A 26,616-nucleotide genomic window follows, 5' to 3' on the forward strand; every position below is an offset into this window, starting at 1 on the left:
TCTCGTCTTCTGCTCGGGGCAGGACAACTCGAGTCCTGCTCGGCTCTCAGGGTGCCTGGGTGGCGAGAGCCGGAGGAGCTGGCGGGTGATGCTGCACGTTCCCTCTGCTTTTGAGGCTGCCCCTTCGTGCGGCCTGGGCCAACCCCAACTGCTTCCTCAAGCCCCATTCTTTATTTGCGCCTGCTCAGCTATGTCCTGGGGGCAATTGAACGCTGAAGGTGGGTGGGTGGGGGCCTCCACAACGCAGGCAAGCTTCTGGCCCCTCTCTGCCTCCTCTGCAGTTTCCCTAGCACTGCCGCAGCACAGGGGGACTCGTAAGAGCCACCTTGGGCACCTGTCCGTTGACCTGGGGACCGTGGTACAGGCGGAGCCCTGTGAAGACGGGAGCACGTTGCACTTCCCAGGATGGCGAGCAGCCAGGGAGGAATGGAGATTGTGGGAGCCATAAACCTAGGCCGTGACCTTTGAGCATTTGCCACTAGTTCATGCCGATCACAAATGAACATTTCCTAATGAGCTCAGAGTTACTGGCTGGGCTTTCTCCTTCATCAGCAAAAGCTTGTTCCTTGCAATGGTACCTTCAGACCTTGCCCCTGCCGCTGCCTTCTTGCTGGAGGTTTCAACATCTGGGCTGTCGTCCAGAAGGGGTGGGTGCTGCCAGCGAGGGCGATGCTGGGTGCCCCAGGGACCGGGAACGTCAGGGGGGCCAGTGGTGGGTGACGTGAGCACCGCAGCAGGGTCTGTGCCAAGGACCTTATGTCCTGGCTGGGCGCCTCTCCAGCCCGCGTTCTGGGAAGTGCCATGCGTAGGAGTCTGAGTGCTGCCCTTTGCTCCCACCTTTAATTGTAGTGTCGGTTGCCCGTTGACCTGTTGAACCAGCATCTTCTGCTCCGAGCAAGTGCTGATTGTGCACGTGTTATCTGGGCACGCAGCCCTTATCAGCCACTTCTGGGGCACTGGAACCCGACGGGGGGAGGCAGGGATCTCCTGCTGCCTCCCTGCTGCTGTCACGGTTGGCAGGCTCAAGGTCAAGGTCTCTCCAAGGCAGGTCATAAAGTCCTTGAACTTGGCAGCATGCTTGTGAGGAGCAGAGAGGAACGGGCAGCGAGCCAGACAGCCCGGTTGGCATGCTGCAGCGGGGCAGCAAGGAGCTAGGTAGCTGCCAGGCTGCAGGACTGCCCAGGAGCCCTACGGCTGGGGCAGGAGAAAACGGGAGGAAAACGCCGGCTGTGGCTGGTTGGCTTGTTCAGTGTCAAACCACAGGCCGTGGCCATGGGGCCCAGCTGAGTCCTCAGCTGGCAGGATGCAGCCTGGGTGAGCTGCCAGCAGGAGGCCCAGCCCGTGCCTTGACGTGAGCAGAGCCAACCTGCCGTGGGCTCGGGTGGGTGGGCAGGAGCTTTCCCGTGTGCTGTGACCAGGCACCGCGTGGGCGGGTGGCTGGGCTGGTTCTGCTCGTGTCCGTCTCCTGGCTGCCGTCCGGTGACCGCGCTGGTTCCACCTGCCGCGAGTGACTCGGCCACACACCGGCCTTGTCACCAGCCGGTGCTCCCAGCTGCACTCGCGTGCCCCACATACGTGTGCCCCACATACGCTGCCGCAGCCTAGCAGCGAGGGGCAGGGCCCTGGCCCAGCCGCCTCCGCCACCTGCTGCCGGATCCTCCCTGGTGCCTCAGGGCAAGCCCTGCTTTCTCTGGCACGGTGTTTTGTCTCCCCAGTGCCGCACTTGGGCTTGGGAATCGCCTGCGAGCAGATGACTTGCAGGGCCACTGTGGCTCCATGCCCAGGGCTCTGCCGAGTGCCCCGTCAGCCCCGCAGCGGGGGGCCGTCTCCCTGCACCAGTTTCGTTCCCAAGGCTGAACCCCACGTGGCCTCCCCTGCTTTGCTTCTGCCCCTCGCGCTGCTCTCTCTGCTTGTCCAGCCTGTGTAACCTGCACGCTCATGCTAAAGGGCGATTCAGGCCTGGCCTGTGACCTGCTCGTTTTTCAGCCCCTTCCCGAGGGGAGCTGCCCCTCTGCTTGGTGTGTGCAGCCAGAAGGACAGGGCTGCTGTTGCTGAGCCTCCTTATCCCCCCAGCCCAGCCCAAGCCCAGCCTTGCAGCTCTCTCTGGAGTGCTGACACAGGGATTTGCTGCTGTTTTGTCTAATGTTGCCTTGTTTGGCCGAGTCCAGCCTTTCTCCCACATCTGTTTCCTGAGACTGCGTCTCTGTGGATAGCCCCCAAGAGCTGATGCTCCTGCTGCAGTGGCCCCTTGATCCTTTGCTTGCCACGAGGGACTTGCAAGGGTTCATTCACATCTACAAATGACGTCTACAAGGGACCGTGGACTGGGATGGCAGGGGACAGGCGCCCTGGTGCTGGAGTTGAAACCCCCTTGTGAAAGGGACGTGGTCCAGTGAAGCGGGGGGGGAATCGCCTCCGTCATCCAGCCCAGTGTGGGCGGCCTCTTGGGCTGCAGGAATAAATGCCTGGATGTGGCTATATGGGGGGGAAGGCAGTGGAGGGGACAGGGAAAAGGCCAGTCCAGGTACTGGAGGGGACAACAGAGTCAACTTGCTGGCAGCTTGCCAAGACAATCAGGACCTATTAGGAGGGGTATTAACAGAGGAAACCCAGATGACAGTGGTGTGGGTTCTCCAGTGCGGGGCATCCTGCAGGCACTTGGCCACTGGAAAGCTGCTAGGCAGGTGCATGGACCTCAGCGTCGCTGACCTTTCCCAGGCAGCTGGAGCAGGAGCAGACTCCACGTTTATGCACAGAGCAGTCCAGCCCAGCCCCGCAGTGGTAAGCCAAGACCCACACCTGTAACTGGAGGGGGTGGTGCTCTCACCCTGCCCGCCTGGCGAGGGCCTGGGCAGCAGGACTGCAGAGAAGGGCTACATGAGAGGGATGGGGGATGACTTGTCCAGCCATTAGCGCGATGCGCCCCAAAGGCAGGTGACCGTCTTGGCCATTGCAGGCCTGGTGGTTCCATCTCCTCTTGGCACCGGTCAGATGTTGCCTGGAGCACGTCTGGCCGTGGGCACTCTTCTCATCCCGCGCGGAGCCTGGGCGTGCTCCTGCTGACAGGCTCGCTGGTTAGCAGTCTGGTGCAAACCGGGCTGTTTCCGTTCTGAGCTCTGCCTTTGAAAGAGCTGGTTTGCTCCGGCAGTAGAAAGACCAGGTCCCTCGTCAGGCCAGGCAAGCTTGCGTGAATCGAAAGTAAAGCCTGGGAAAAGGCGTGTGTCAGTAGCTCGTGGATAATGGGAACTGCACAACGCTCTTCGTTCCGCTTGAGAGCTTCGAAGCTTTCTGGGCTGTGCAAGAGCCCAAAAGCCTGACAAGAGGCAGTGAAACTGCTGCTGCTGGGAAGGGGGAAATAGGCTGGCTGTGGACTCTTGCCAGCTGCCCTGACTCTGCAGTCACTGGGCCAAGCGAGGTGAACGCCGGCGGCGTGTCACGTGGGAGTTTGCCCTGGTGTCCTTTATCCCAAGGTAGAAACAGAAGGAGATGGGACGGACGGTTTGGGCAGTGTGGTGGGGTCGGTCGTCTGCGCAGCGTAAGCAGCGGTGTCGGCAGCAGCAGGCAGCTGCCAGGTTAAGAGCGAGGATGGCAGATAGCGAGCGGGAGGCTGGCTCGGGCAGGCTGGGGACAGCTGTCACGGGGACGAGTTGGGAATTTGGCTTTTCGGCCATCCGTTGAGATTGGCTGCTGCTCCTTGGCCCCTGCCGCAGGGCAGGGAGTTGTGCAGAAGTGGCCGGCAGGAAGGGAGGTCCCTTCAGGTGACCGGGGCTGGTCTGCGTGGTGGCCAAGGCAGCAGTTGCCGAATGGCTTGTAGCTCACATCGCTGCTTGTTTCTGTGCTGGCCCTTGTGTAGCAGCCCCCGGTCTGGACCAACTGGCACGTGGGGCCGGCAGGGATGCCCTGGGCAGGCCCCTGCTGTCAGCATCATCCCTTTTGTAACCCAGACGAGCTCCATCCTGAAAGCAGCGCTTCCTCTGCTCTTCTCCCGCTGCCCCTTTGGGGAGGCTGTTCCAGGACCCCACTGCTTAGGTGAGGTCAAAAACCCTGCTCCACTTCCTAGCCTGTGTTTATTCCTGCGCAGCGGGTGTCCGCTTGTTCTGCGCCAGTGCTCTTTGTTCACTGCTTTTCAGCCGGGGCACGTGAGGCAATCGCAGTCTACCTGCAGTCGTGTGACAGGGTCCTGTGGGCTGCCCCGCTCACCCCTGCACGGTGCCCGTCTCAGCGCTGCCTTTCCCCCCGCGCCTTCTGACCCTGCTTCATTTTGTCCCGTCTAGAGAATGCCACCAACGGCTTGGCCCCCGACAACAGCACGAAGCAGGAGCACGTGGTCCGGATGAACGGGTGGCTGAGCTGCACGGAGCAGGATGAAATGCTGAACCTGGCCTTCACTGTGGGGTCCTTCTTGCTGAGTGCCATCACGCTGCCTCTGGGGATTGTCATGGACAAGTATGGCCCTCGCAAGCTGCGTCTGCTTGGCAGGTGAGTGTCCCAGGACCCGGCTGCTGGTGCAGCGCTACAGCTTGTACCTGGCTCTCGGACTGCCCCCGTTGGTCTGGGGCAGCTGTCTCTCCAGGCGCCCTGGAGCACCACTGCCGGCTGCTGCAGGATGGGGCTAGAAGCTTCCCTGGCCCTGCCAGCGGTGTGAGGGTGGTGCTAGGGTGGGGTGGCCTCATTCAGCAGGTAAGCGTGCACGCTGTGCTGTGCTGCAGAGGGAAGGGACCAGGGCTCCGGTCTGTGCTCCCAGCATCTCTGTTGTCTCTGCTCCCTGGCAATCAAGGCCTTGGGGAGAGCAGGGCAATCCCAGTAGCCCCAAGGCCACCCCGAGTTGACGTACCAGCCTGGTGCTGCCAGAGATGCCATATCCCAGGAGACATACCAAGGGCTGGCCAGCCTGATGTCTGGCACATCTGGCAAGAGCCAGGGGGCTTGTGCCAGGGGCGGGTATCTCCTGCTTGCCTGACTTCCCTGGTGCTTCCAAGGGCAAAGGGAGTGCATGCACCCCCGCCCATCCTGGGCCAGTGGTGCTTGTGCTGACAGCAACTGTGATAAGACTCGGGGCAGGGGAGGGGGTGACCGTGTTTCCGTCGGGGTAGACGGGTCTCAGGCAAAGATCCTCACTCCTTGAGTCATACCTGGAGCCAGGCCAGAAGCTGGGCAGTGCTGTTCAGGAGGTGGCCAGCAGCTGCCAGGCAGTCGTGGAACTGGAGAGGGGCCAGGGCTGTGCCCAGGTTGGAGGGGAAGGGCTGCACCTCCCAGTCACCTCGCGTAAGGGATGAGAAGCCCTAAAGGACACTGCCAGGGGCACAGCCTCCACCAGTTGCTCTGGGTATCTCCCAAGCAACCTCTCTTCCCTCTTCCCCAGCTTCTGCTAGTCTTGGGCGAGCCCAGAGGAAGCCAGGGCAGCGTCGTTCGTCTGTGATGCGGGGGGTCTGGCACGTGACTGATGGTGTTGTTTCTCTTTCAGCGCCTGCTTTGCTGTGTCCTGTCTGCTGATTGCATATGGAGCCAGCAACCCGCAGTGTAAGTGCCTGGCTGGGCTGGCATGACCTCGGGGGCTCAGGTGCACAGAAGGCAGGGGGTCAGAGGGGCTTTAAGACCATGGCACGTGGCCAGGCCATAGCACCCACCAGGAGCTGTAGAGACCTGCCTGGGCTGCCGCATCCCCGAGGCAGCAGCCTTGTGGCCCTGCAAGCACCCCACCCTGACCGAGTCCCTGTCCTGCCAACCAGCTGTGAGCCCGGGCTAGGGGCACGTGTGCAGCTAGCCCAAGCCACGTTGCTCCTGGGATGGGATCTGGGGCTGTGGGAGCTCGGGCAGTCAGTGCTCTTGTCTTCCCCCGTAGCGCTGTCAGTGCTGATCTTCATCGCGCTGGCCCTGAACGGCTTCGGCGGGATGTGCATGACCTTCACCTCCCTCACCGTAAGTGCAGAGAGCCTTGCCCCGGCCGCTGCCACCTGGCATCCCTGCGCCACCCCAGGCAGGGCGCTGTGGGCAGGGGCCTTGTCTTTCCGATCGGTGGGTCGGTGAGCCGAGATGTGGCCCAGGCAAGCAAAGGGGTCCTCAGCCCCGGCTGCCTGGAGCGGATTCACGCTCCTTCCTACTGGGGTGTGGACAGGTGGTTGCCTTTGGCTCTGCACCTAGAAGGCCTGGTGCTGACCGGCTGCCCCTGGGCCACTGCTGGCCACACGTGTGGGTCTGGCTGGGGCAGGGGCGCGGGGTCCTGCAGGCAAGCGGGCGCTGTGGGGGAAGGCGAATCTCCCGGCTAGCGAGCAGCTCTGTTGCTGCGCAGCTGGCTGAGGTGGCTGCTGCCGCAGTTGCGGGAGGGTTGCTGCCGTGAGCCTTTGGCCCTAGGCTTTGTCCTCTCCCAGGGGCGAGTCCCTCCGCGGTGCTGACAGTGTGCAGAAGAGCCGTGTTGCCGAACGCCCGGCTCCATCTGTGCTGCCGGCGTGGGGCTGTTGACTTAGCCCATTGATCGGCGCACAGACGCGGTTGGTGGCTTCTGCGTTCGAGGCTCGTGTTGCTTGGAGATGGAAGCAGGCTCGTTCTCAAAGCATTTTCCACCTCATTACCCTGATCCTTGTCAGTGCGGCTGGAGCTGGAGAGCTCTCCCAGCAGCTCGGGGAACAGAACAGATTCCCACAGCGGTGGTGGAAAACGTCTCGGGGGGGCTGGGCCCAGGTTGTTCTTGTGCTGCCACCGAGCTGGTCTCTCTGGGTGCGGGGTGGGCACGGACGGAGCCACAGGCAGTGATGGGCAAAGGCAGGGCGAGGCTGTGTGCGGCCTGCGCTTGGAGCTGCCACGCAGCCCTTACAGCTGTGGAGCCAAAGCCTTTCGATAACGGATGTACATAGATGGGTTGTAACCTCAGCCCTGGCCCCTGCTCCACAGAGTTGTGGGAAGCGGAGGATGAGGCGGGGAGGAAAGCCGTGGCCATGGAGGAGAGGAGCCCGTGGCCAGAGCAGCGACAGGACGAGCAGAGAGCATCGGCGGAGCAAGGAGATGTGAAGGAGATGGGGTTGATGTGGAGGGGCTCACGGGGGATCCTGGGCGTGGAAAGAGTAAGAGAGCCAGAGGGGAGCGGGGGGCGTTTGCGCCCTGAGCTGCCTTGGTCCCCTGCCAGGGGCTGAGGGCCTGGGTAGCAGTTATGCTGGTTACGGATGGGTGCTGCCTGTGCGACTGCCACAAAGGGCGCAGGGTGGAAACCTTGTCTGGCTCTGGCTGCAAGTGCTGGAGGCATTGCTGAGTCTCGGGGCGTTTACGAGACAGGAGCAGCGAGCGAGAACAGCAGCTGGGGGCCCAGGGGCAGAGCCTCAGGGCTAACGGTTGTGAGGGGAGCTACACACGGAGCAGTGCTCGAGCAGCAGCCCCCGGGGCTCCTCTGCGCAACGGCACGGCTTAGCAGGAGCCCGGGAGCGTGGCTGCGGGCCCCGCGTTGCAGACCAGGCCCTGGCATCGCTCGTGTCCTGGGCCTGCGAGGCTGGTTCCTTCCACGCCCAGGAACTCGGCAGCGGTCTGAGCAGGAAATCTCTCCCACGCAAAGGCAGGAGAGAGCTGGTGTGGGGCCCTTCCAGCTGTGGCTCTGGGGCAGAGAGAAGCAGGAGCGAATGCTCTGGAGGCAGCTGCGATCCTCCCAGCAATGCCCGCAGGTCGGGCGTGCTGGGAACCTTGCACCCTTGGGAGGTGCCCGAAGCAGCGGGGAGGGAGTCGCAGGGGCAGGGGGAAGCGAGTGTGCAGGAAGGAGACTGCTCAGTGCCTGGCCAGGTGCTGCAGCTCGGCTCCCAGCTGGAGCAAGCTCGACGTGCCCAGAGGAGTCTGTTCTGGGCCAGACAGGCACCGACTGCCCGTGCGCTCGCTCGCACGTCCTGGAGCGCAGACAAGGTGACCTCCCTGCCAGCTGCGGCGACCAGCCCAGCTGCGGGGCTGTTCCCTCTGCCACACGACCGGTTTTGTGTGGTCAGAACTTGCTGCGCCTGGGCAGGATGGCCACGGAGGGGAGGCCGGCTCTGGCTCGGGCTCGAGGCAGGGGTGCCCTGTGGCTGCTCAGGGCTTGGGGAGCGCAGGCAGTGTGGGGGCTGTGTGGCTACTAGGCTGGCTGGTCCTGGCGGGTGTGGAGCAGGGGCTGGTGGGGTCAGATGCCCCGGGGCTGGGGAAACAATGGCAGCGGCATGAGAGGCTGGGGGTGGAGGGGCAGGAGCTGGCGCTGCGTGGGTGCAGTTTTGCGCCGCTCAGCTTCCTGGGGGGTAATGAAGGAGAAGGCGGCTGCCCAGGGACTCCGGAGGGCCAAGGCTGGAGCAGGCTTGGGGGCGCCTCCTGGGGGCAGCGGTGGTGCCTGGGGGCTCAGACGGAGTTTGGTGCTTCAGCACGGGAGAGGTTCCCGGGAGCGCCGTGCGCTTCGCTCACGTACGCGCGGACTTGTGAGAGCAAATGGATCGGGGCTGGTGGCTGAAGCCAGACGGCTTTGTGGAGGGGAATAAATGTGTGATAAATGGTCACAAAGAGCCTTTCATGGGTTGCAGCCGGCAGCACTGGGGAGCCAGGGAAAAGCAGCTGCGTGTTTTGAAGGCGAGCGAGATGGAAAGCAAGCCGGTGCCCTCGGCAGCCCCTCTGCAGCGTGCGGCTGTGCTGGGAAACGCGGGAGCCTGGCGCTCCTGCGGCAGTGGAGCCGAGGCCCCTGGCCGGCCCCGCTGCCCGCACGGGAGGATGTTCCTGCGGCGAGTCTGTGCTAGGCAGCTGCTTTCAGGAGACGGCGGGGTCGCGACACTCGCAGAACGAAAAACTTCTCTATGGCTACAGCTTTGTGAGGCTTGGAAGTGCAGGTGACCCCGGCGGTCACCGGCCAGCAGCAGTGCTTGGGAAGCTGGGTCGGACGTTTGCAAGGGACCTGCTCGGGCTCTGAGCTGGATGCGGGAGGTCAGAGCCGAGCGCCGCGGCAGCTCCTGGTCTTGCCCCCCGCGGAGGAGCAGTGCGTCGGGGCCTGTGTGTCCTTGGGCTTTCTGTGCCTTCTGTCGAGCTCTTCCTCCAACTGCAAGACCTGAAAAAATGACCTCCCATTCAGCTGCAAAAGCCAAGGTCCTTGCATGATCCCTGTGCACGTTTGCGTGCAGAGCCAGATGCCGTGAGCCGGCAGCCCCGGGGTCAGCACAGCCTCTGAGGAAGCCGGATGTGAATTCCTGGCTCCTTCGGGGGGGTTTCCTCCTAGGAGCAGACTTCTTTCAAATGGCCTCGGATGCAGGTACTTGGCCAGGGCTGGCCACGCCGGGGGAGCTCTTCTGACTGCGCCCACCACGTGCCCAGCTCTTCAGCGGCTGACATGGGCTGGGGCACCTGGGCTTTTCCAAAACGGGGCCCTCGTGCAGAGGGGGCAGGGGTCCTGCCCTCGCTCTCGGGCAGGGCTGCAGCTCTACCGCCAGACATCTCGCCAGCCCTGGCCGGGAGGTCACCTGGCCGCAGGTCTGGCTCCCCACGGTGTGAAGGGCCCTTTGTGGCCTCCGCAGAGAGCCGAGCTGCAGCAGCTGCGTGTGTGGGGAGCCCTGGCTTCGGTTCCACTGCAGCAGCTGCTGTTGTGGCTGTTACGCAGGATTTAGTTGGGATCCGGCTGTTTCTGAAGCTGGGTAAACAGCTGAACTCTGCCTGCTGATAAGGACCAGCCCCTTAGAGCAGCGTGTGGGGGTTGCGGCGGGGCAGGCGCCGTGCCAGCGTGTGCATGTGGGTTGCTGCATCCAAAGGGGGCAGCTCTGCCTGGTCAGACCCCCGCCTGCTGCCGTGCGAGGCATCTCGGCAGCCAGCCTGGGTGCAGATTTGGGCTGTGGGTTTGCCTGGCTGCTGCTGCTGCTGCCTGGCTCCCTCGGGATTCCCCAGAAGACTTGCCGGTCTCCACACGTCATCGCTGCTGCTTTTGCTTCTGCTTCTGCCTCTGCTCCGGGGTTATTTGAGGACCTGGAGGCTGTGCCGCATGTGGAGCTCGGCTCTGCAGCGAGGCAGCAGTGACTAAGCCGAGCCAGGCAAAGTGGGCGCTCCTGCCGGAGGCGCCTGTACCACAATGCTGCAGAGCGGAAACGTGCTGCCCCAGTTCCCAGCCCCACCGTGCCTGGCGTGCCGTCTTGAGGCAATGCGGTCGTCTCTGCATTAGTCTGACTTGCTTGTGAGAGCGCTAGGCAGCGGGTGAAGGGGGTGCGGCACTCGGCCTTTGCCATAGGAGCTGTGGGGTCTGCTGCAGGCGCGGCCGTTAGACCTGAGCTGGCTCGCAGCTGCACGTGGAGGCAGCCTTTTGCCCTGCACAGGCTCCTGCAGGTGCTGGTTTCGGAGACTCCTGCGGCCCCGACCCCAGCGGCGCCCTTGGGAATCTGCCCGCACAGACTAGCGGGCGCGGGCAGCGACCCTCTGCTCACACGAGGGCTGGGCCCTTCCCGCTACGGGCTGCGCTCTGCGCAGGCCCCTCTGAGCGGAGGGCAGCTGGCCAGCCTCGGCATCTGGCAGCGCTCTGGCTGCCGCCTGCGACCTGCACCTCGGGTGCTGGGGTAGCAGTGGCAGGGCCGTTGGGCATCCATGCAGCTCGCTAAGTGAGGCAGGTCTCCCTTGCACCTCTGCCCTGCACGTCCGGCCTGTCCTGAGTTCACCTCTATGGCATCTTTGCTTTCCCACGCAGACCGGGTGACTTATGAGGCTTGTCTCCCACCCCCAAGTCTGGGAGCAGGACCCAGGCAGGGAATGGTGTGTCCCGTGGGTGGGGACGGGCTATTCTCCCAGCAGGCATCTGTGAACTGGAAAAGGGGCGACTGCTGCAGATAGGATGGGCCTGTAGTGTTCGGAGGGGGGTAGAGGAAAGCTGGTGGCCGCAGCCATGGGGAGGGGCCAGCAGGGGTGTGGTGGCAAGGCCCACATGCTGCTACGTGGAAGGTAGCTTGCAGCCAAAGGCAAGTTAAGGGCCAAGCCTGCTCTACGGGGCAGCCGCGGTGGGGAGACCACTTGCATGCTCCTTTCGTGGGCAAGGGTCCCCTTTCCACTGCAGTACATGACAGGTCGGTCCTCTGACCACTTGGGTAAGGGGCCCCGTGTAGAGGAGTGCTGGAGGAAGAGCCGCGTGGCAGAGCTGAGCCGAGCCTCCCTGCGGCCCAGGGGTCTGGGGCGCAAAGCCAGGCGGTTTGCAGCAGCAGGCGGCTTCTGCCACTGCCGAGATGCAGAGGCTGAAATCTGGGGGCCGGGGCCACGCGCAGCTTCCCACCTGCTCTGGCTTTCAGCCAGCTCTTTCTCTTCCCTGCAGCTGCCCAACATGTTCGGCGACCTGCGCTCCACGTTCATCGCGCTGATGATTGGCTCCTACGCTTCGTCTGCCGTTACATTTCCAGGGATTAAGGTGAGGATGTGGACTGCCTTGCAATCAGGTGGCCACGTCTTGGGCTCCTGCAGTGGGAAAGCAGTAGGAGCACTTAGCCCTGGTTGCGCGGGACCAGCTGCACTTTGCCATCCAGTCATCGTGAGATGGTCGTGGCAGCCTCCTACTGCCTCCTGAGGCGTAGAGACCACGTGGGCTAAAGCCGTGCTGCTCTCCGCACTGTGATGACAAGGGCTCCAGCAACGCCTTCAGCTGGGAGCCCTAAAGCTTGCCCAGGTGCTTTGTGTAAGCTGTGAGGTGGCTGCAGTGGAAAATCTCCAAGCCGTGGGATCGCTGTGTTCACAGTTATTTCCCCTCCTCTCGTGTGATAAGGAAGTCCCTTCCCTCCTGCCCACCCCTGTCCCCAGAGTCACTAAAACACACCAGCGGTAATCCTGGAGCTGCTGGGAGTGTAGCACAGCTGCAGCCTGGGCTCCGAGCCGGCAGGCCAGAGCCTTGTGGAGAGCCCCTTGCTTCCTGCTCACGTGTGCATGTGGGCGCTCCAGTGCAAGGCTCCCACGGCGGTGATGAGGACAGGGACTCCTGCAGTCCCGGGCTGTGGTGGGATCCAGTGATGCTCTCCAGCCCTGCAGGAAAATTTTAGCAGGCCGCTCTTGGAAGGCTGCTTTGCTGCTGACCCTGCTGGGCATCGGTTGCAGCAGGGGCTGCTCCAGTTGTAGCTGAGGGGGAAGATGTGTGCACAAACTGATGCAAAGCGTAGCTGGGCTCACAGGCTGCATTGTCAAATTCCTCCACCCTCCTCCCACCCCCTGGGTATGTCCTTTGTCACCGTGCAGCCCTGTCCTTAAGTCTCCCGCCCCAGCTTCTCTTTCAGAGTATGAAAGCATCCAGTCGTTCTGTCTTCTGACGACAATCTTCTTGTGTCTCTAGGTTATATATGACTTTGGCTTCTCCTTCATCCTCATCCTGACAGTTTGGGCATGCTGTGCTGGGCTAGTGTTCTTCAACTGCTTCTTCAACTGGCCCCTGGAGCCCTTCCCAGGGCCGGAAGACATGGACTACACGTAAGTGCCACCCTCCTGTGCTCGTAGTCATTGCTAGACTGGACCCAGCCGGAGACCCATGCAGGTCTTTCTCCCCTCTAGCGAGTGCCAGCGCCAGGCGCTCCAGAGGACAGCAGTTGGTGGCTGACTTCCCATCTGAGAAGGGAGGGTGGCATCTGTTTGTGAGGGGTTTCTCCTGGGGAGTGTGACTCTGGCTGGTCAAGGCAGGGCCTCTCCTGGAGTCCAGGGCGTCTTGAGGAAGGTCCCTGCCAGGCGTAGCCCCGGTTCTGTGGTTCCTGCTGAGCATCACTGCCGATCTGGCGGTGGCGGAGGGTGTAGTGTGTCCCGGGGGTGGCCTGGACCAGGTGCTTGGGGTTCCTTAGGTCTCTGCCTCTCCCTGGAAATCCACCAAGTACTCTCTGGGAAGCCTCCCATGACTGCGGTGCCTTAAGTGTGCCTGCAAACCTCAGCCCCACGTTGCAGCGCTCTCCCTCTTCCTGTCGCCAAACAGGGTGAAGATCAAGTTCAGCTGGCTGGGATTTGACCACAAAATCACAGGAAAACAGTTCTACAAGCAGGTGACTACGGTGGGGCGTCGGCTCAGCGTGGGGAGCTCCATGAAGAGCCCCAAGGAGCTGGCAGCCTTGCAAGATGGTAACAAGCTCTGCCTGTCAACAGTGGACCTGGAAGTGAAGTGTCAGCCAGATAATGCAGGTACCATCCCCCAGGCCTACATATGGGACACTCCTCACCGGGCAAGGGCCGCCCCAGGATCGGTGTACGGCTCGCGTGTCCCTTGGGCCCTGGAACAGGAGCTATGCGTGTGCATGGTGTGACGCCCCTCTGCAGGGGGACGTACCTGCCTGCGTGCCCCCACGAGTGTCCAGTAAGCGTAGGGCGAGTTGACCTCGGACACACGCAGGCGCTCAGCGGCTGGCTCTGCGTGGGAGCCCGCAGGCCAGAAAGACCTGGCGTAGGAACAGGTTTTGCTGAAGGAGGCTGCCGCGGCTGCGAGCGGCTGGGCGGACTCCCCGGGAACTGGGTCAAGGCCAGTGACTCAGGTTCCCTCCTGCCTTGTTGTTGATGCCCTGGATTCACCCGGGCTTCTCTGGTAACCGGAGTTGGGCCTGCTCAGCGCTGACAGGTGCTTGTTTTCTTCCCCTCTGCTGAGGTTCAAGAGGCCGAAACGCACCGGTTAGCTGCTGGCTCTGGCCCCGTGGGCTGTTGTGCTGGGTATAGGGTAGCAGCAGACTGTTGTGAGGGCATCCCGGTCCAGGGGGGAGGGCGGTCGGGAGCCTGCCCCGGCACAGACTCACGGCCCTGGCCCTGGCCCTGTCTCCTGCAGCCTCCCCGTCATTCATGCACAGCGTCTTCAGCCCTATCCTGCTGCTCAGCCTCATCACCATGTGCGTCACTCAGCTGCGACTCATCTTCTACATGGGCGCCATGAACAACATCCTGGAGTTCCTCGTGGATGGAGACCAGGAGCAAGGTAGGCTACCACGGAGACTTCTCGCCGCTTCCCTGGGAGCGCAGGCAGGGCTGGCTCCTCCGCTTCTCGGGCTGCTTGTTAGTCTGCAGGCGCCGGCCTGTTCCTGGCCGCGCTCGGGCTGGCTGGTCAGGCGGCCGCTGACGGCCACCAGCAGCTGCTGTCACGGTCTGGGGGTGGCCGAGACCTGCCAAAAGCAGAGGGGCAGCAAGGTGAACACTTGAATGTCAAGCTAATTATAATGAGGTTTCTGTTAACGCTGTCCCACATTGTGTCCCCAGACAGGGGTGACTGAGTTTGGCGGGTCAGGGAGGGCCGTGCTAATGCAATGCTCTTCCATGGGGAAACCTGTTCCCGCGTTATCCGTGTTCTTTATCTCGAGCGCAGAAGGGAGAGCAGCTGACTTCAGCTGCTGGGGGTCAAGGGCCGGACTTTGCAGTAACTCAGCTGAAAGCGCGGAGGGGAAATGATGTTATGGCAGTCTTGCACTGTTGCTGTGCGTCTGGGAGGCTGAGTGGCAGCGTCTGCCTGTATTTATAGCTCCTGATTCAGTGAACAAAGCAAACAGGAAAGAGTACATTAGTTTGCTGCTGTTGAAAATACCCTGAATTGCAAAACAAGGCAAAGCCCATTTCTGAGTAGTGAGATCCAGTTCAGACTCGTTAAATCTGGATTGCGTGAGGCTGATAAATCAAGAAGCCTCTCTGGAAAACAAGAGCAGGCGCTGGAGGAGGCGGGGCACGGGGCCCGGCACTCCAGGGATCACTTTGTTCCTTTTGTCAAGTGCTTGACAGCCCCACGCTCGGCCCTTTATCTCCCGGGTCAAGAGGCCAGTGTGAAGCAGTAAACGGGACGAGCCCCAGGGTGGGAGCCCTTGCCCAGCTGGGGCCTGGTCCTCTCCTCACCACTGTCTTACCCTTCTGCTGCCCTCCACCTTGCTGCCATTTGCTCTGGGCCTGTTCTGGTCTTGCTCTCTGCTGGGGTTAGTGTTGGGGACTGTTCTTGTTCTCTTGCTATGACTCTGACCAGCACCCGCGATGGCTGGAGTGGTGAGATCAGGCTCAAACAGGCTGGCATCTATTTCTAGATTTCCCCCCGTGCAGCTGGGGCTTGCTGTACTAGGCTCTGCCTTCGTTTCCATGGTATCGGGGAAGCAGAAGAATGGTCTCGAGTCCTGGCGCTCTGGGCTGCGTTGCTTTTGTCTGCATGCAGACCGGCAGAAATCTGCTTTGAACGGGCGGAGGGAAGGGTCGGGCCTTCGCCCTTGCTCTGAACCCTTTGACGGGCCGCTCCGTTCTGGGGCTGCTCCCTGGCACCACTCTCACCAGCACTGAGCTGGGCAAGGAGAGGGCTGCGTGGCTCTCGCCGTGTTGTCGGGGGCACGAGGAACGTACAGGTTTCTTTGGGACTAGAGCAGGCGAAGGGGGTGGCAGAGGGAAGCTGGAACACGAGAGCCGTCTCTGGGCTGTGGTGCCTGGTTCCCAGAGGGCTGGGTAGGTGTGCGTAGTATTGGGATCCAGGCCTGGCCCTGGTGGGACAAAGCTGAGGACTGACACTGCTTATCTTTAAAAGATAAGCGCTTCCAGGAGGCGTTTACATATTAAAGGACTGCCTAAACCTGCTGTGCACTCTCCATGCTGCCCGCCCCCCCAGGGTGTTTGCCTGTGCCTCGCCTTCCAGTCCTGCGGAAGAAGCAGGCTTCTTCTGGCAAGCCCTATTATTGGGCCAGCTGGGGAGCTGGGAGAGATGTGCCAAAAATCTTGTCTGACATGTTTTGCAACTGGGTAGGTGATCCCATAAATGGCATTGCCAAACAAAGTCTGCTTCTTGTTTACTCTCTGGGTTGTCTGCCTACAAGAACCAGGCCATGGCAGCATCTTGGGCACCAGCCAGGATCAGGTACCGATGTGCGTGTTCCCTGCCCTGGGGAGCTTGCGGCTAAAGGAGGCGACACCGGAAGCGTGCAGGTGTCTGTGGGTGCGCACCTCCTGTTTGTGTGCACCTCCAAAGACCTCTGCCGCCCCACCCCGAAGCATTGCTCTGCCTACTGGGAGCCTCCCTGTAGAGGAGGAGGTCATGAGATGGGAGAAGGCATATTTTCCAGCCAGGGGCCAGTCTGCCTGCATGGCCCTGCGTTTGCTGTGGAGAACAAGGTCTTGCTCCCTCCTCAGTTGATCTTCACTCTTGATCCAAACTCCACGGGCAGCGAGGATTAGGGGTGCTATGGGCTTGTTTCCTGCTGCATTACAGACGCACGGGAGAGATGAGGAAGGACGGGGCCAGGTCCTTCTCAGTCCTGTTCTGCTTGCAGTGGTACAAGCGTGTGGGCTCAGTGCTGAGACGAGCAGTTTCAGAGGCACGTTCTTATTCCAGACTTGCATTGCTTGGACTCTGATTCACTCCCCCCCGCTTGGGCTGAGGCACAAACCCATGTCATGTGAGATGAGAGGGGAAGTGGAAAATGCGTCAGGAAGAAGTCTGACACACCAGTTTTCGGGGCAGTGGGATTTCCACCCCGGCACTGCCCAGCTCTCCCACAGACAGCGGGGGGGCTCCACCATGGTTGGGGGGGGTGGTGTGGCGGAGCCGGTGGCAGCTCTGTGGGCTGCGTGCAGCCTGCCTTGGTCTGTCTTGGCGTTCCTGCTGCTAACCTCTGCTTTCTCTTACTTGCTTTCTTGCTGCTCTGCTGCCTTGCCTTCCTGGTACAGTGATGGCCACTGGTAAGCCGGGAGTCTTGCATGTCTAACGTTCCCGTTGTCTCTGCAGCCCGACTGACTGCTGCACAGTGTCTGTGCAATAGATGTGTGAAGCTACCTGTCTCGGGGTGGGGGAAGGCTGTGGTAGCAGTGCTAAGGGCACGGGTCCCTGTCAGGAGCACTGGTTGACCCTTTGCTGGTTCAGTGCCCTCCCCTCCTTGACCGTGTTCCTGATGCCAGCGTGGGCGACTGAGCGCAGGAGGAGCTGCCAGGCCCTGCTGATTGCTGTCCTTCTGACTCGCCTGAGGGGAGGCCCTGAGGGATCCTCCCCTGCACTAGGTGCCATCCCTCCGGGATGTGGTGCCTGCAGGCCTGATGCTCGGTGCCGGAGCAGCACCATGGCTGGTGTGGACTCGAGTTGCACATTTGGTCCAGTCCTGCTGCATGCTGGGACTGAAGTGGGAAGGGGCCTCGGTCCTTGCCTTGCTAGACCCAGGTCACCGAGCAGCTTCAGCAGAGGGAGGAAGTGACCGGCTGACAGCTGGGCCTGCTCTGGGCCCCTTTGGCACTGACATACTCTTTTCCTCTGCAGTGAGTCTCTACACCTCCATCTTCGGGGTTTTGCAGCTGCTCTGCCTGATGACAGCCCCCGTGATCGGATACATCATGGACTGGAAGCTGAAGGAGTGTGACGACAGCCTTGAAGAGAACGAGGAGACTGATGCAAAGCTGTACGTAGCACAGATGGCAGGGTTCAGTCGCGAGGCCCTGGAGCTGAGCTCAATTAATGTTGACCCTTTCCAACTTGCACTGAGTGAGCCCGCGCAGACCTTAGAATCGTTGACAATGAGGGCGGAAGGGAGCTCAGGAGGTCCCATCCAGTCCAAACCCTGCTCCAAGCAGGACCAGCCCCAACTGCATCATCCCAGCCAGGTCTTCAAAACCTCCAAGGATGGAGACTCCACCACCGCTCTGGGTAACTTGTTCCCGTGCTTCACCACCCTCCTAGTGAGAGTGTATTCCTAATATCTAAGCTCAACTTCCCTTGCTGCAACTTGAGCCCATTGCTCCTTGTCCTGCCATCTGCCCCCACTGAGACCAGGCCAGCTCCATCCTCTTTGCAGCCCCCCTGCAGGGAGTTGAAGGCTGCTATCAAATCCCCCCACAGTCTTCTCTTCTCCAAACTAAATCAGCCCGGTTCCCCTAGTCTTTCCTTGCAAGTTACGTCCCCCAGCCCCTGAACCATTTTCGTTGGAGGATGTGGACTCTCTCCAATGTGTCCACATCCTTTCTGTAGTGGGGGCCCACGGCTGGACACAGGACTCCAGATGTGGCCTCCCCAGCGCTGAATAGAGGGGAAGAATCGCTTCCCTTGCTCTGCTGACAATGCTCCTACCGATGCAGCCCAGGATGCTGTCAGCCTTCTTGGCAACAAGGGCGCGCTGCTGGCTCGTATCCAGCTTCTTGTCCCCGGTTCCCCCAGGTCCTGTTCTGCAGATCTGCTGCCAAGCCAGTCCCCCCCAGCCTGCACTGCACTGGTGCATGGGATTGTTTGTCCTAAGTGCAGGACTTTGCACTTGTCCTTATTGAACCTCTTGTTCAGCAAGATTGACTGGGCTAGTCCCTTACAATCAAAGGTGCCACTTGTAGGCTCAAGTAGAAGTCTGGGCTGGGCAAGAGGTTTTGGGTTGCTTGTGTAGCCTGCTATCACTTGGGCTCCTCCCCAAGAGAGCCAGTCACTGCCGCAGGGGCCAGTGTGATGCATTCCTTGCTCTCCCTTCAGAGGCGGCAAGAAGAAAAAAAGAGGCGACCGCCAGATCCAGAAGGTCTCCAATGCCACCAGAGCCTTTGCCTTCACTAACCTGCTGCTGGTTGGATTTGGGGTTACCTGTCTCATCCCGAACCTGGCACTGCAGGTGGGTATTTGGGGGCAATGGGGCACTGGAGCGTGAAAGCTCTGACCAAATTGCTTATTCGTACAGAGCAAAGCAAGGCCCCACAGCCTTGGGGCTGCACCGGGCTCTGCTTCTCCCTAGCATGGGTGGATGTCCACAACCGGCTGTCTCCTGTGGGGTGCTTCTCTGCATCTCTCCTTCCCCCCTCCTAACCCAGCATCGTCTCCTCGGACAAGTGGGCTCTGCTAGGTGGGAGGGGGAACCTGCCCCTCTGCAGCCTGCCCACCCCCTCCCCCAGCAGACGCATGGTGCAGCCACCTTGCCCATGCCAGGCACTGAGGGAAATAGCGACTTGCCCTTTTGTTCTCCATGAGAAGCAGAGCTAGAAACTTCTGTTTGAAACCGAGCCCAAGAGCTTCGTCCTGGCCTGAGCCTGGAAGCCGGAGCCTGGGCCACGGCACGTATCTTGAGGCTCGCTGTTCAGTTGGCCCCAGCCAGCAGTGGGGAAGGGCTGGGGGCCACAGGGGTCCCTGGACAGGGTCATGCTGGGCTGGTCCTGGAAGGGGCTCCTGGAGCAGGTGGTTGGACTCTGTGCAGTGGCCAGAACAGGGCTGCTCGCACCTCCTGAAGCTGCTGCTTGGGCTGTCTGTCGACTTGGGCAGGTGTCAAAACTGTTTCACAATCCACCCGTTTTCAGGCCTTGCTTCACACGTGCGAAGCATAGTGACGCTCTCCTCCCCCATTCTGTGGTGCTGCCTGGCCCCTCTAGGCTTGAGCTCTGGGTAAGCAGGGACTGTGGAGAGCTGCAACACGGAGCAGCAGGAGTCCCCGTGGTGCCTGTTCCAGCCACGTGTGCGTTCAGTGGTGCCTGCTCCCACCCAGTGGCATTGGGGGTGGGGGGGATGCACTTGAAACATTTGGCTTCTAGCACCACCTTGGCCAGGGGAGGAATGAGGTGTTGTCAGCAAAACGCACACGAGGGAGGGGAGGGGGCCAGCTGAACCGGGGCACCTTCTCCGGGGAACTGAACAGCCATCTGGAGACTTTCCAGTCAGGAGCGAGCGAGTTGGGCAAGGCCAGGAGTAGGCAGGTCTTCCTGTCTGTTCTCCAGCTCTCCAATGCCGGTGCCGGGGCTCAGCCACACGAACCCCTGATGCTCCGCACGTTTGCTCTGCAGGGGCCAGCTGGGGGTCGGGCAGGCTCTCAGGAGCAGAAGAGCTGCAATGGGGCACAGTGCCGAGAGGGTGCGCGCAGGCTGTTCTCTAATGCTGCTGTAGAGCTGGGAGCAGTGCCGACCCAGGACCTCTACTCTGACTGGAGGGAAGAGGTGGAGGGCTTTGCATGTGTTAATTTTTTGAAGCATTATCCAGACCCAAAGGAAGCCCCTGGGACTGAGTCCACGCTGCCTAAGTAGTTGGCATTCCCATGCTCCTCTGCATAAGGCACTTTTAAAGCTCATGCTTCCAAATTTGAGCATTCTCCCCTCCACGGCACAGGGGGACGCTGACGACTTTTTGGGCACGTGGTGATTGGCGTCATGGGAGAAAAGAGCGCCGGGTCTCTGGTTCCCCTTGTGTTTTCACCTTGGCGGAGCTGGTACATGGTGGTTACCCCGCAGTAAAGCGCTGCCTTTGTAGTGGCCGGTGTCTCTGCGTAAGCTGTGCTTTTCACCCTCCCCTGCCCCAGGAAGGTTCGTCTCTGCCGGTGCGAGCCGCCACCTGAGCCCACCCTTGTGCCAGAGGGAGCCGTGGATCCCGGTGTGGCCGTGGAGCAGCGTTCCTGGACTGGCGCTCAGCACGGCCTTTTTTCTGCTTCTCTTTCAGATCCTCTCCTTCATTTTGCACACAATTGTGAGGGGGTTCATCCACTCGGCAGTGGGAGGCCTCTATGCAGCCGTGTAAGTCTGTCCATGCTCACATCCGTGTGGCTGCCCTGCAGGTGGGATTCCCCAAGCTGCCTGGGTGGGAGTGGATGTGCCACAGGGAGGGATTCCTGTCGGAAGGGACAACCAAGTTGGCCCATCAGTTGCGGGGCTCCTGTGGGGTGTGGCAGCAGCAGGACTGCTGGGTACCAGATGTTGGTCTTCCAACATCTTACGTGGTGTTGGCCCTATTTACATCATTTCTGTGCTGAAGCGAGCACAGCTGTATATGGTGCGGCACTCAGGTGGGAGGCAGGGTCCTACATAGGCTCTCTCTAGCTTGTAGCATAAAAAGCTGGAAACTTCTTTTTGACTTGATGCAGCATATGTAGTTGCAAGTCTGTCCTGGAAAAATACTGGTCAGGGCACCCTGACTTGTGGAGCGTGTTGCCAGTCTCCTTTTTGAATGTGGCTAAAATTTCTAGATATTTATCAGCTTGTCAGAGTATTGCTCAAGATAGAGTTCACGAAACCTGCACACTTTTCCTGGGTGCATAATTTATTCTGCATCTACAGTGTTAAAGTTTTCTTGGAACAAATTCCATGTTCTCTTCCAAAACGCTGGATTTGCTTGTGATGGGCAGATGTGTTTCCTGGGCCGTGAGTTCTTCAACCGAGGTCCAGAAGGATCGGTAACTTCTGTCTCCTGCAGGCGGGGAAGGAGTTAGAAACAGGGCAGGTGAATGCTAAGGGGCTAATTTAAATGCTGCACAATGATGGGCAGACAAAGGCCTTATTAATTTGGTCCTGAGACTTGTTTTCCATTAATAATATCTGCTACTCGGCACTTTCCAATCAAGATGGTTTAATTTGATATGGGAACAGACTTGTCCCCAAGGAGGAAGAGCGGCTGGCACATGTTGACACACACAGGCTTTCTGTGAGTTCAGAGCAAGTGCTGTGGGAATGGGAGAGAGGGCCCAGCCCCAAGCGTTGGCCCCAGCAGATGCGTGGGGCTGCTCAGACGGAGGCTGTTTTCTGAAGGTCATTCCTTTTCTCGGTTCTCTAGCCTAGACCAAGTTGCTTCTACCGCTTGTGTGGTTTGTTTTCTTTGGGGCCCGAGCACCGTTCCCCATGGTGTTGTACAAGGCAGCTGAGCTGGGCTCCAGCACCACGGTGTTCTGTGCTTTAAACAGGTCTTGGTTTATTAAAGACTGGAGCAGTCAATTGTCCAAGCAAGAAGCACACCTGAATCTGAGAACTTGGGCTGAGAATGTGCGAAGTGGGGCATTCATCCCTGCACATGCTCCTTTGGCGTGTTCAGGAAGATGACCATGTGAACAAAGAGTGACATTTAGATCGGGAGTCCAGCTGTCCTGAACTCTGCCTTCACATTCCCCGGAGAAAGGGATGCCTGGTGCCAAGCGCTGCATGGATGATGAGCTGGGGCAGGGGCCCAGAGCGATGTCCCGACTAGCATGGAGGAGTCAGGGTGACACATGGGTAACAGTGGTGCTTTCTGTTTTGACAGGTATCCATCCACCCAGTTTGGCAGCCTGACGGGACTGCAGTCGTTGGTCAGCGCCCTCTTTGCTCTTCTGCAGCAGCCCCTGTTTCTGGCCATGACGGGACCTTTGAAAGGAGACCCTCTTTGGGTAAGGAAGGGAGGGACAGGTGTAGCCCTCCAGCTTGCTGCCTGGGGTTGGTGGTGGTGACTCGTTTTTAACGGAATTAACTGAGGTGAAGGGGATGCCGTACGTGGACAGTCCTGGAGGTGAATGGCTAGAGGAGCTGTACTTGAGTAAGATGTGCCACATCTGGTCTGACTGGGGTCTTGCATCAGACAGGGGCTGGTACCTGGAAGAAAGCAACCCGTGCTCGCTGTTGCTTCTGAGATTATTTTCAGGATTCCTTCCTGATGCCCAGCCTGTGCACTAGAGGCCTGGGTGGCATTCCTGTAGCATCAGGGAAACGTGCAGTCGGAAGAGGGGTTAAATCTAGGCCAAGTTTTGACAGGAGCCCAGTAGCCAATGACCAGCCTGTGTGAGCAGGACTGAGGGGAAGTGCTGGATAGACTGCGTGGGAAGCAGGCATGCGGAGAAGCCTGTTTGCACGGCCAGGACTGCAAATCTGGTGCAGAGCACTGCCACGGGCATCGCATCAGCCGCAAGCTGTGGGAAACCCAGTCCTGGGGCCACAGGCTGATTCTGGGATGAGAAGAACGTGTAAATTGGGGCTTTGCTCCATGAACAGTAGGGACGAACAGTGTCTTGTCCCCTCTGCACACAGCTATTCTGCCTCATTCAAAGAGGTCAGGGCTTGTGGGTGCTCTTGGACTGGTCTCCTTGGCTTTGCTTCCCTTTAGTGCATCAGGGAGATGAGCTGTTCCTAGAAGTCCATCGTTTACTCGGTCAAACGCCCTTAGCCCCGCAGTGGATGTAAATAGCCCGAGCTGCAGCACTGCTTTCTCGTGCCAGACTGCGCAGCGTTTGTAGTGAGATCACCTGTGTGGTGGAGAGAACGAGTGGGAATGATGCTCCAGTATTCCTAGAGAGCGCTGGGCTGCCTGGTTGTACTAATGCTGCTGTGAAGGCTGGGTGGCTAGGATAGGGCCCAGAGATGGTGTCCCATAGTGAACTTGTCCTGGCTCAGGGCTCTGTCTTCACAGCAACGGCAGGCTGTATCAGCAGGCCCACAAGGCTGTGCTGGAGGCTTGGGATTGAAGACGGAGCAAACACAGTCAAACTGAGCAGGAAGAGGCTTAGCTCTACAGTAGGCAGCCAGCGCTCAAGCCATTTCTGCAAGTCCTACGTGTATCCTGAGAGAGTATCGCTCGGTTGTAGGCCGGCACTCTTGGCGTAGAAATGCCCCAGCCTCAGCTCTGCTGCTGCCCCTTCTCATGAGCGTCTGAGGAATGAAGATGGTAGTGTTACTGAGTGATGACCCAGGAAAGTGGGTCTGTAGACTGGCCCAGGCCACTGTCCTGCCCACTGCATCCAGCAGGAGACTCTCAGACGTGGTGTGGACATACCGACTTGTTTTGCAGCATTTGCTAGCAGAGTGCTCTGGACACTGCCATGTAACTAAAGTGGCCAGGAAATCATTGCAGACAGAACAGGAGGCTGAGTTAGACAGGCCAGGCCTTGGCTTTCAGGAGTGGGTGAGTATCTTCGTCCTGCCTTCCCTAATGCTGCTTGTCTCTGTTCCTGCAGGTGAACGTTGGTTTGCTCGGAGTGAGCATGCTGGGATTCTGCCTGCCTCTCTATCTGATCTGCTATAAACGCAGGCTAGAGAGAGAGAGGCAGCAGAGGAGTGAAGATGCCAAGCTCTTCCTTAAAATTAATGGAACTCCAAACGAGGAAGCCTTTGTTTAAGCCGGTGCATCAAACGCAGCCTCCTTTTGCCATGTCTGCGGGGTCTAGACACCTTTGGCCCAACCATACTTTCTCCCCAGGCTCTGCCAGTCCTGCACAGCCTGGTCTTCACTCTGACCGGGATCAGACTGAGTATTTCTCAAACTCATGGCCAGAGGAGCCCTCTCACTTCTTGAGAACACATTTTCCGCTTTTATTCAGGCTGCATCGATTGTTGCATCTTAAACTCTTCTTCCCTGGCCATGCCACTTCCCAGCAGCAGGACCTGTGCATTGCAGGGAGCCAGAGAGGAGGAAACAAGATGGCCATTTGTTGAAGTCTCAAACCCAGTCAGCTGCAGTCCGTCGTGCCGCCCCATTCTGACTGGCACTGTCTTGGCTGCAGAAAACCTGCATATTCCTCTCCTCCCTGAGGCTTGGTTGCAGGACTATTGTCCTTTGCTTGATATCCTTGTGCTGGACACGCTGGTTCTGTCCCCTGTATCCCAGACCTTCCTGAGACGGGAAAGAGGATTTCCTGCCACCTGGCACAAGCAGGTGTTCAGTTTGTTGCTAAGTGTTGGCTGCCGCACTGAGAACTCCTGGGGGGGGTGTGTGTGCGTGTGCGCGTGTGCGATAAAGGAGGCTGAGCCATGGGGGATGCTACCCACACCAGGATGAAGTGCCTCTCTGGCTGTCCTGCCCCTTCTCCCACCTCTGTAATCCTTCTCTGTGTGGTGACTAGTTCCAGTCCTCAGCAGTTTAAGTGGGAACTGGGTCTTGCTGGCTCTGAAGTGTTTTTGAGACTTGTTTTGCCACCTCCTCCACTCGCAGTGACTCTTGGGGAAGAGCAACAGCTACTACTAAGGGAGTAAAGCTGAAACACTTCTTGGGAGCTGGGCCCTGCCTTCCTGTGTACAGGGGCTGTGTTCGCCTGCGGCTGAGAACAAACAGTGCTGAACTCTGGTTGCATGTGGTAACTGGATCATGTGAGCACGTGGCGGATGCACTGAGTAACGCAGTTCCACAAAATCTTGGCTGGACTTCACATCTGTGGCCTCTTAAAGTTGTGTACTCCAAGATGGCCAGTAACCCCTCAGCTGCTGAGCACCAGCTTAACTGTCACTCACCAAACGGCTGCCAGCTGGCAGCAAGAAGAGCCTCGGGCTGCTTGTGCGCTGTCGGGCAGAGCGCGTGCGGATGACTTGGAAGAGCAATAAGCATGGCTGGGTGCCCCGCGAGGTCTAGGCTGTGCTGTGGAGGGAGCAGAACACAAAGGGAACTCCAGCGCTGCCGAATGCATCCTATTCTGCACCTTCCCTGTGTCTCGTCCTTACCAGTTACTGCCCGCCCTAGCCCTCAACCCTTTAACCCCCTTGCTGTTGCAGTCTGCAACTAAGGCTTGTGTGTGCGGGGCTCAAATGTGGCCGTGCTGCCAGCTGTGGCCTGGGGCAGTCTGCACTGATCTTGGCACCACTGACAGGTCTGCGCCAGAGCTCTTGCCAGCTGAGCCATGCTCCTAGTGGCAGAGACAAAAAACTTGTGACCCACCTGATGCCCATGGCAGACACAGATTGGTGCTTTGGGAACTGCCAACATGCAGAGGGGCTCCAGAGTTAGGTACAAGGGCACAGTCCTTAAAAGTACCCCTCCGAGTCAGGCACACTGCTGTTGTCAACCTACCAACTTCACCCCGCAGCTGAGAAACAGTGCATCTGACCACGGCCTCGGATGTAGGCATTCACAAAATGCATGCAGATTCCTTCGCTACAGGCTTGCTGCACATCAGGTGCACAGCTCTGCCAGACCCTTGCCCTTTTAATCGTTCTGCATCTCGTTTTAGCAGAGCCAGGGAAAGAAATCTCATCACGCTCTTGCCCTGCCAGTGCAAAACAATCAAGTCCCCTTGTAAAGCAGCAGCACCCTCTAGCGCTCCTGAATTGCAGACTCTTCCCATGGTCTGTGCAGGACGCGGAATGAGTCTTTCATTCCAGATGCTCGTCTTTGAAGAGACTCTTGCCACTGAGTATTTTACACATTGTCGTAACGTGTGGGTTTTTACATGTTGCCTCTGTTCATTTGTCACCATCCTGCTGTCAACTCTACCTTTTGATCCAAAAGTTTCACCTTATTAAAGGCAGACAAGGTTTTTGGGTAAATCTGGTATCTTTTATTAGACCAACTCAAATTGCAAATATTCTTCGGGGCAGGCTTTTGGGTATAAATGCCCTTTGTCAGGCTGAGGAAGCATTTGCAGGTAGGCTGTGCTCTTCCTGCGTGGAATGAGTAGCAAAGAAGCCATTTTTCCAACTATTTAGTTGCCCTAATAAAAGCTACCTGATTTACCCAAAGCACCGTCTCTGCCTGTGTCCTCAGACCAACCCGGTTACAACCAATTCACCTTACTAGAGTTTTCTGCAGATGTTTTACTGCCCCTTCAAGCGAAAGCACCTGTGTTGAGCACCAGGGGCTGTGCCGCTCAACGCGGCCCCATGGCCATAGGGTAAGGGGCTCCAGCCCGTGCCTGGAACAAACAATCGTCTGTGTTCCTGGGGGTGGGCCGCAGCTGTCTGCGTCCCGTGTTGCCTCTCGTTACTGCATCTAAAGGCTCCCGTGTGCCATGCCTGTCCGCCCTTCAGATGTGATGTGGCAAGGAAAGATCAAATATCTGTTTCAGTAAACTGTGGCTGAGATGAGGTGGCGTGGCTCGCAGTGTGTTTGATGGGGTTCGCCCGCCCGGCTTTGGGCACGTGTGGCCAACGTGTGGGACCAAGCTTGCCCAGAGGTTCTAGTTTCCGGAGGGGGTGTGCATAGTGCTCACCGAAAACCAGTCCTCCCCCCCGCCCCCCCCCGAGCTCGCAGGACAGCTCCTGACAACACGAGCCGGACTCCGCGGGGTTTGGCACAGACCCCCCCCCCCCCCGGGGGCACAACCCCTTTGTTAAAAC

General features: G+C 59.5%; 1 protein-coding gene across 1 annotated transcript; it reads left to right on the forward strand.

The window, feature by feature from the left end:
• The first annotated feature begins 2,917 nt into the window (after window positions 1-2,917).
• Window positions 2,918-25,398, forward strand: SLC43A2 (solute carrier family 43 member 2). Its single transcript, XM_019510993.1, has 14 exons — window positions 2,918-2,930; window positions 4,275-4,479; window positions 5,465-5,520; window positions 5,843-5,919; window positions 11,261-11,353; window positions 12,263-12,396; window positions 12,887-13,089; window positions 13,721-13,867; window positions 16,573-16,584; window positions 17,153-17,291; window positions 18,344-18,476; window positions 20,279-20,352; window positions 21,848-21,971; window positions 23,529-25,398. The coding sequence occupies exons 1-14, from the start codon at window positions 2,918-2,920 to the stop codon at window positions 23,688-23,690; spliced, it is 1,572 nt and encodes a 523-aa protein (XP_019366538.1). The 3' UTR covers window positions 23,691-25,398.
• The last annotated feature ends 1,218 nt before the right edge of the window (window positions 25,399-26,616 follow it).

This window comes from Gavialis gangeticus, unplaced genomic scaffold (assembly GCF_001723915.1).
Source record: "Gavialis gangeticus isolate Ggan-Ray unplaced genomic scaffold, GavGan_comp1, whole genome shotgun sequence".
NCBI classification, from domain to species: Eukaryota; Metazoa; Chordata; order Crocodylia; family Gavialidae; genus Gavialis; species Gavialis gangeticus.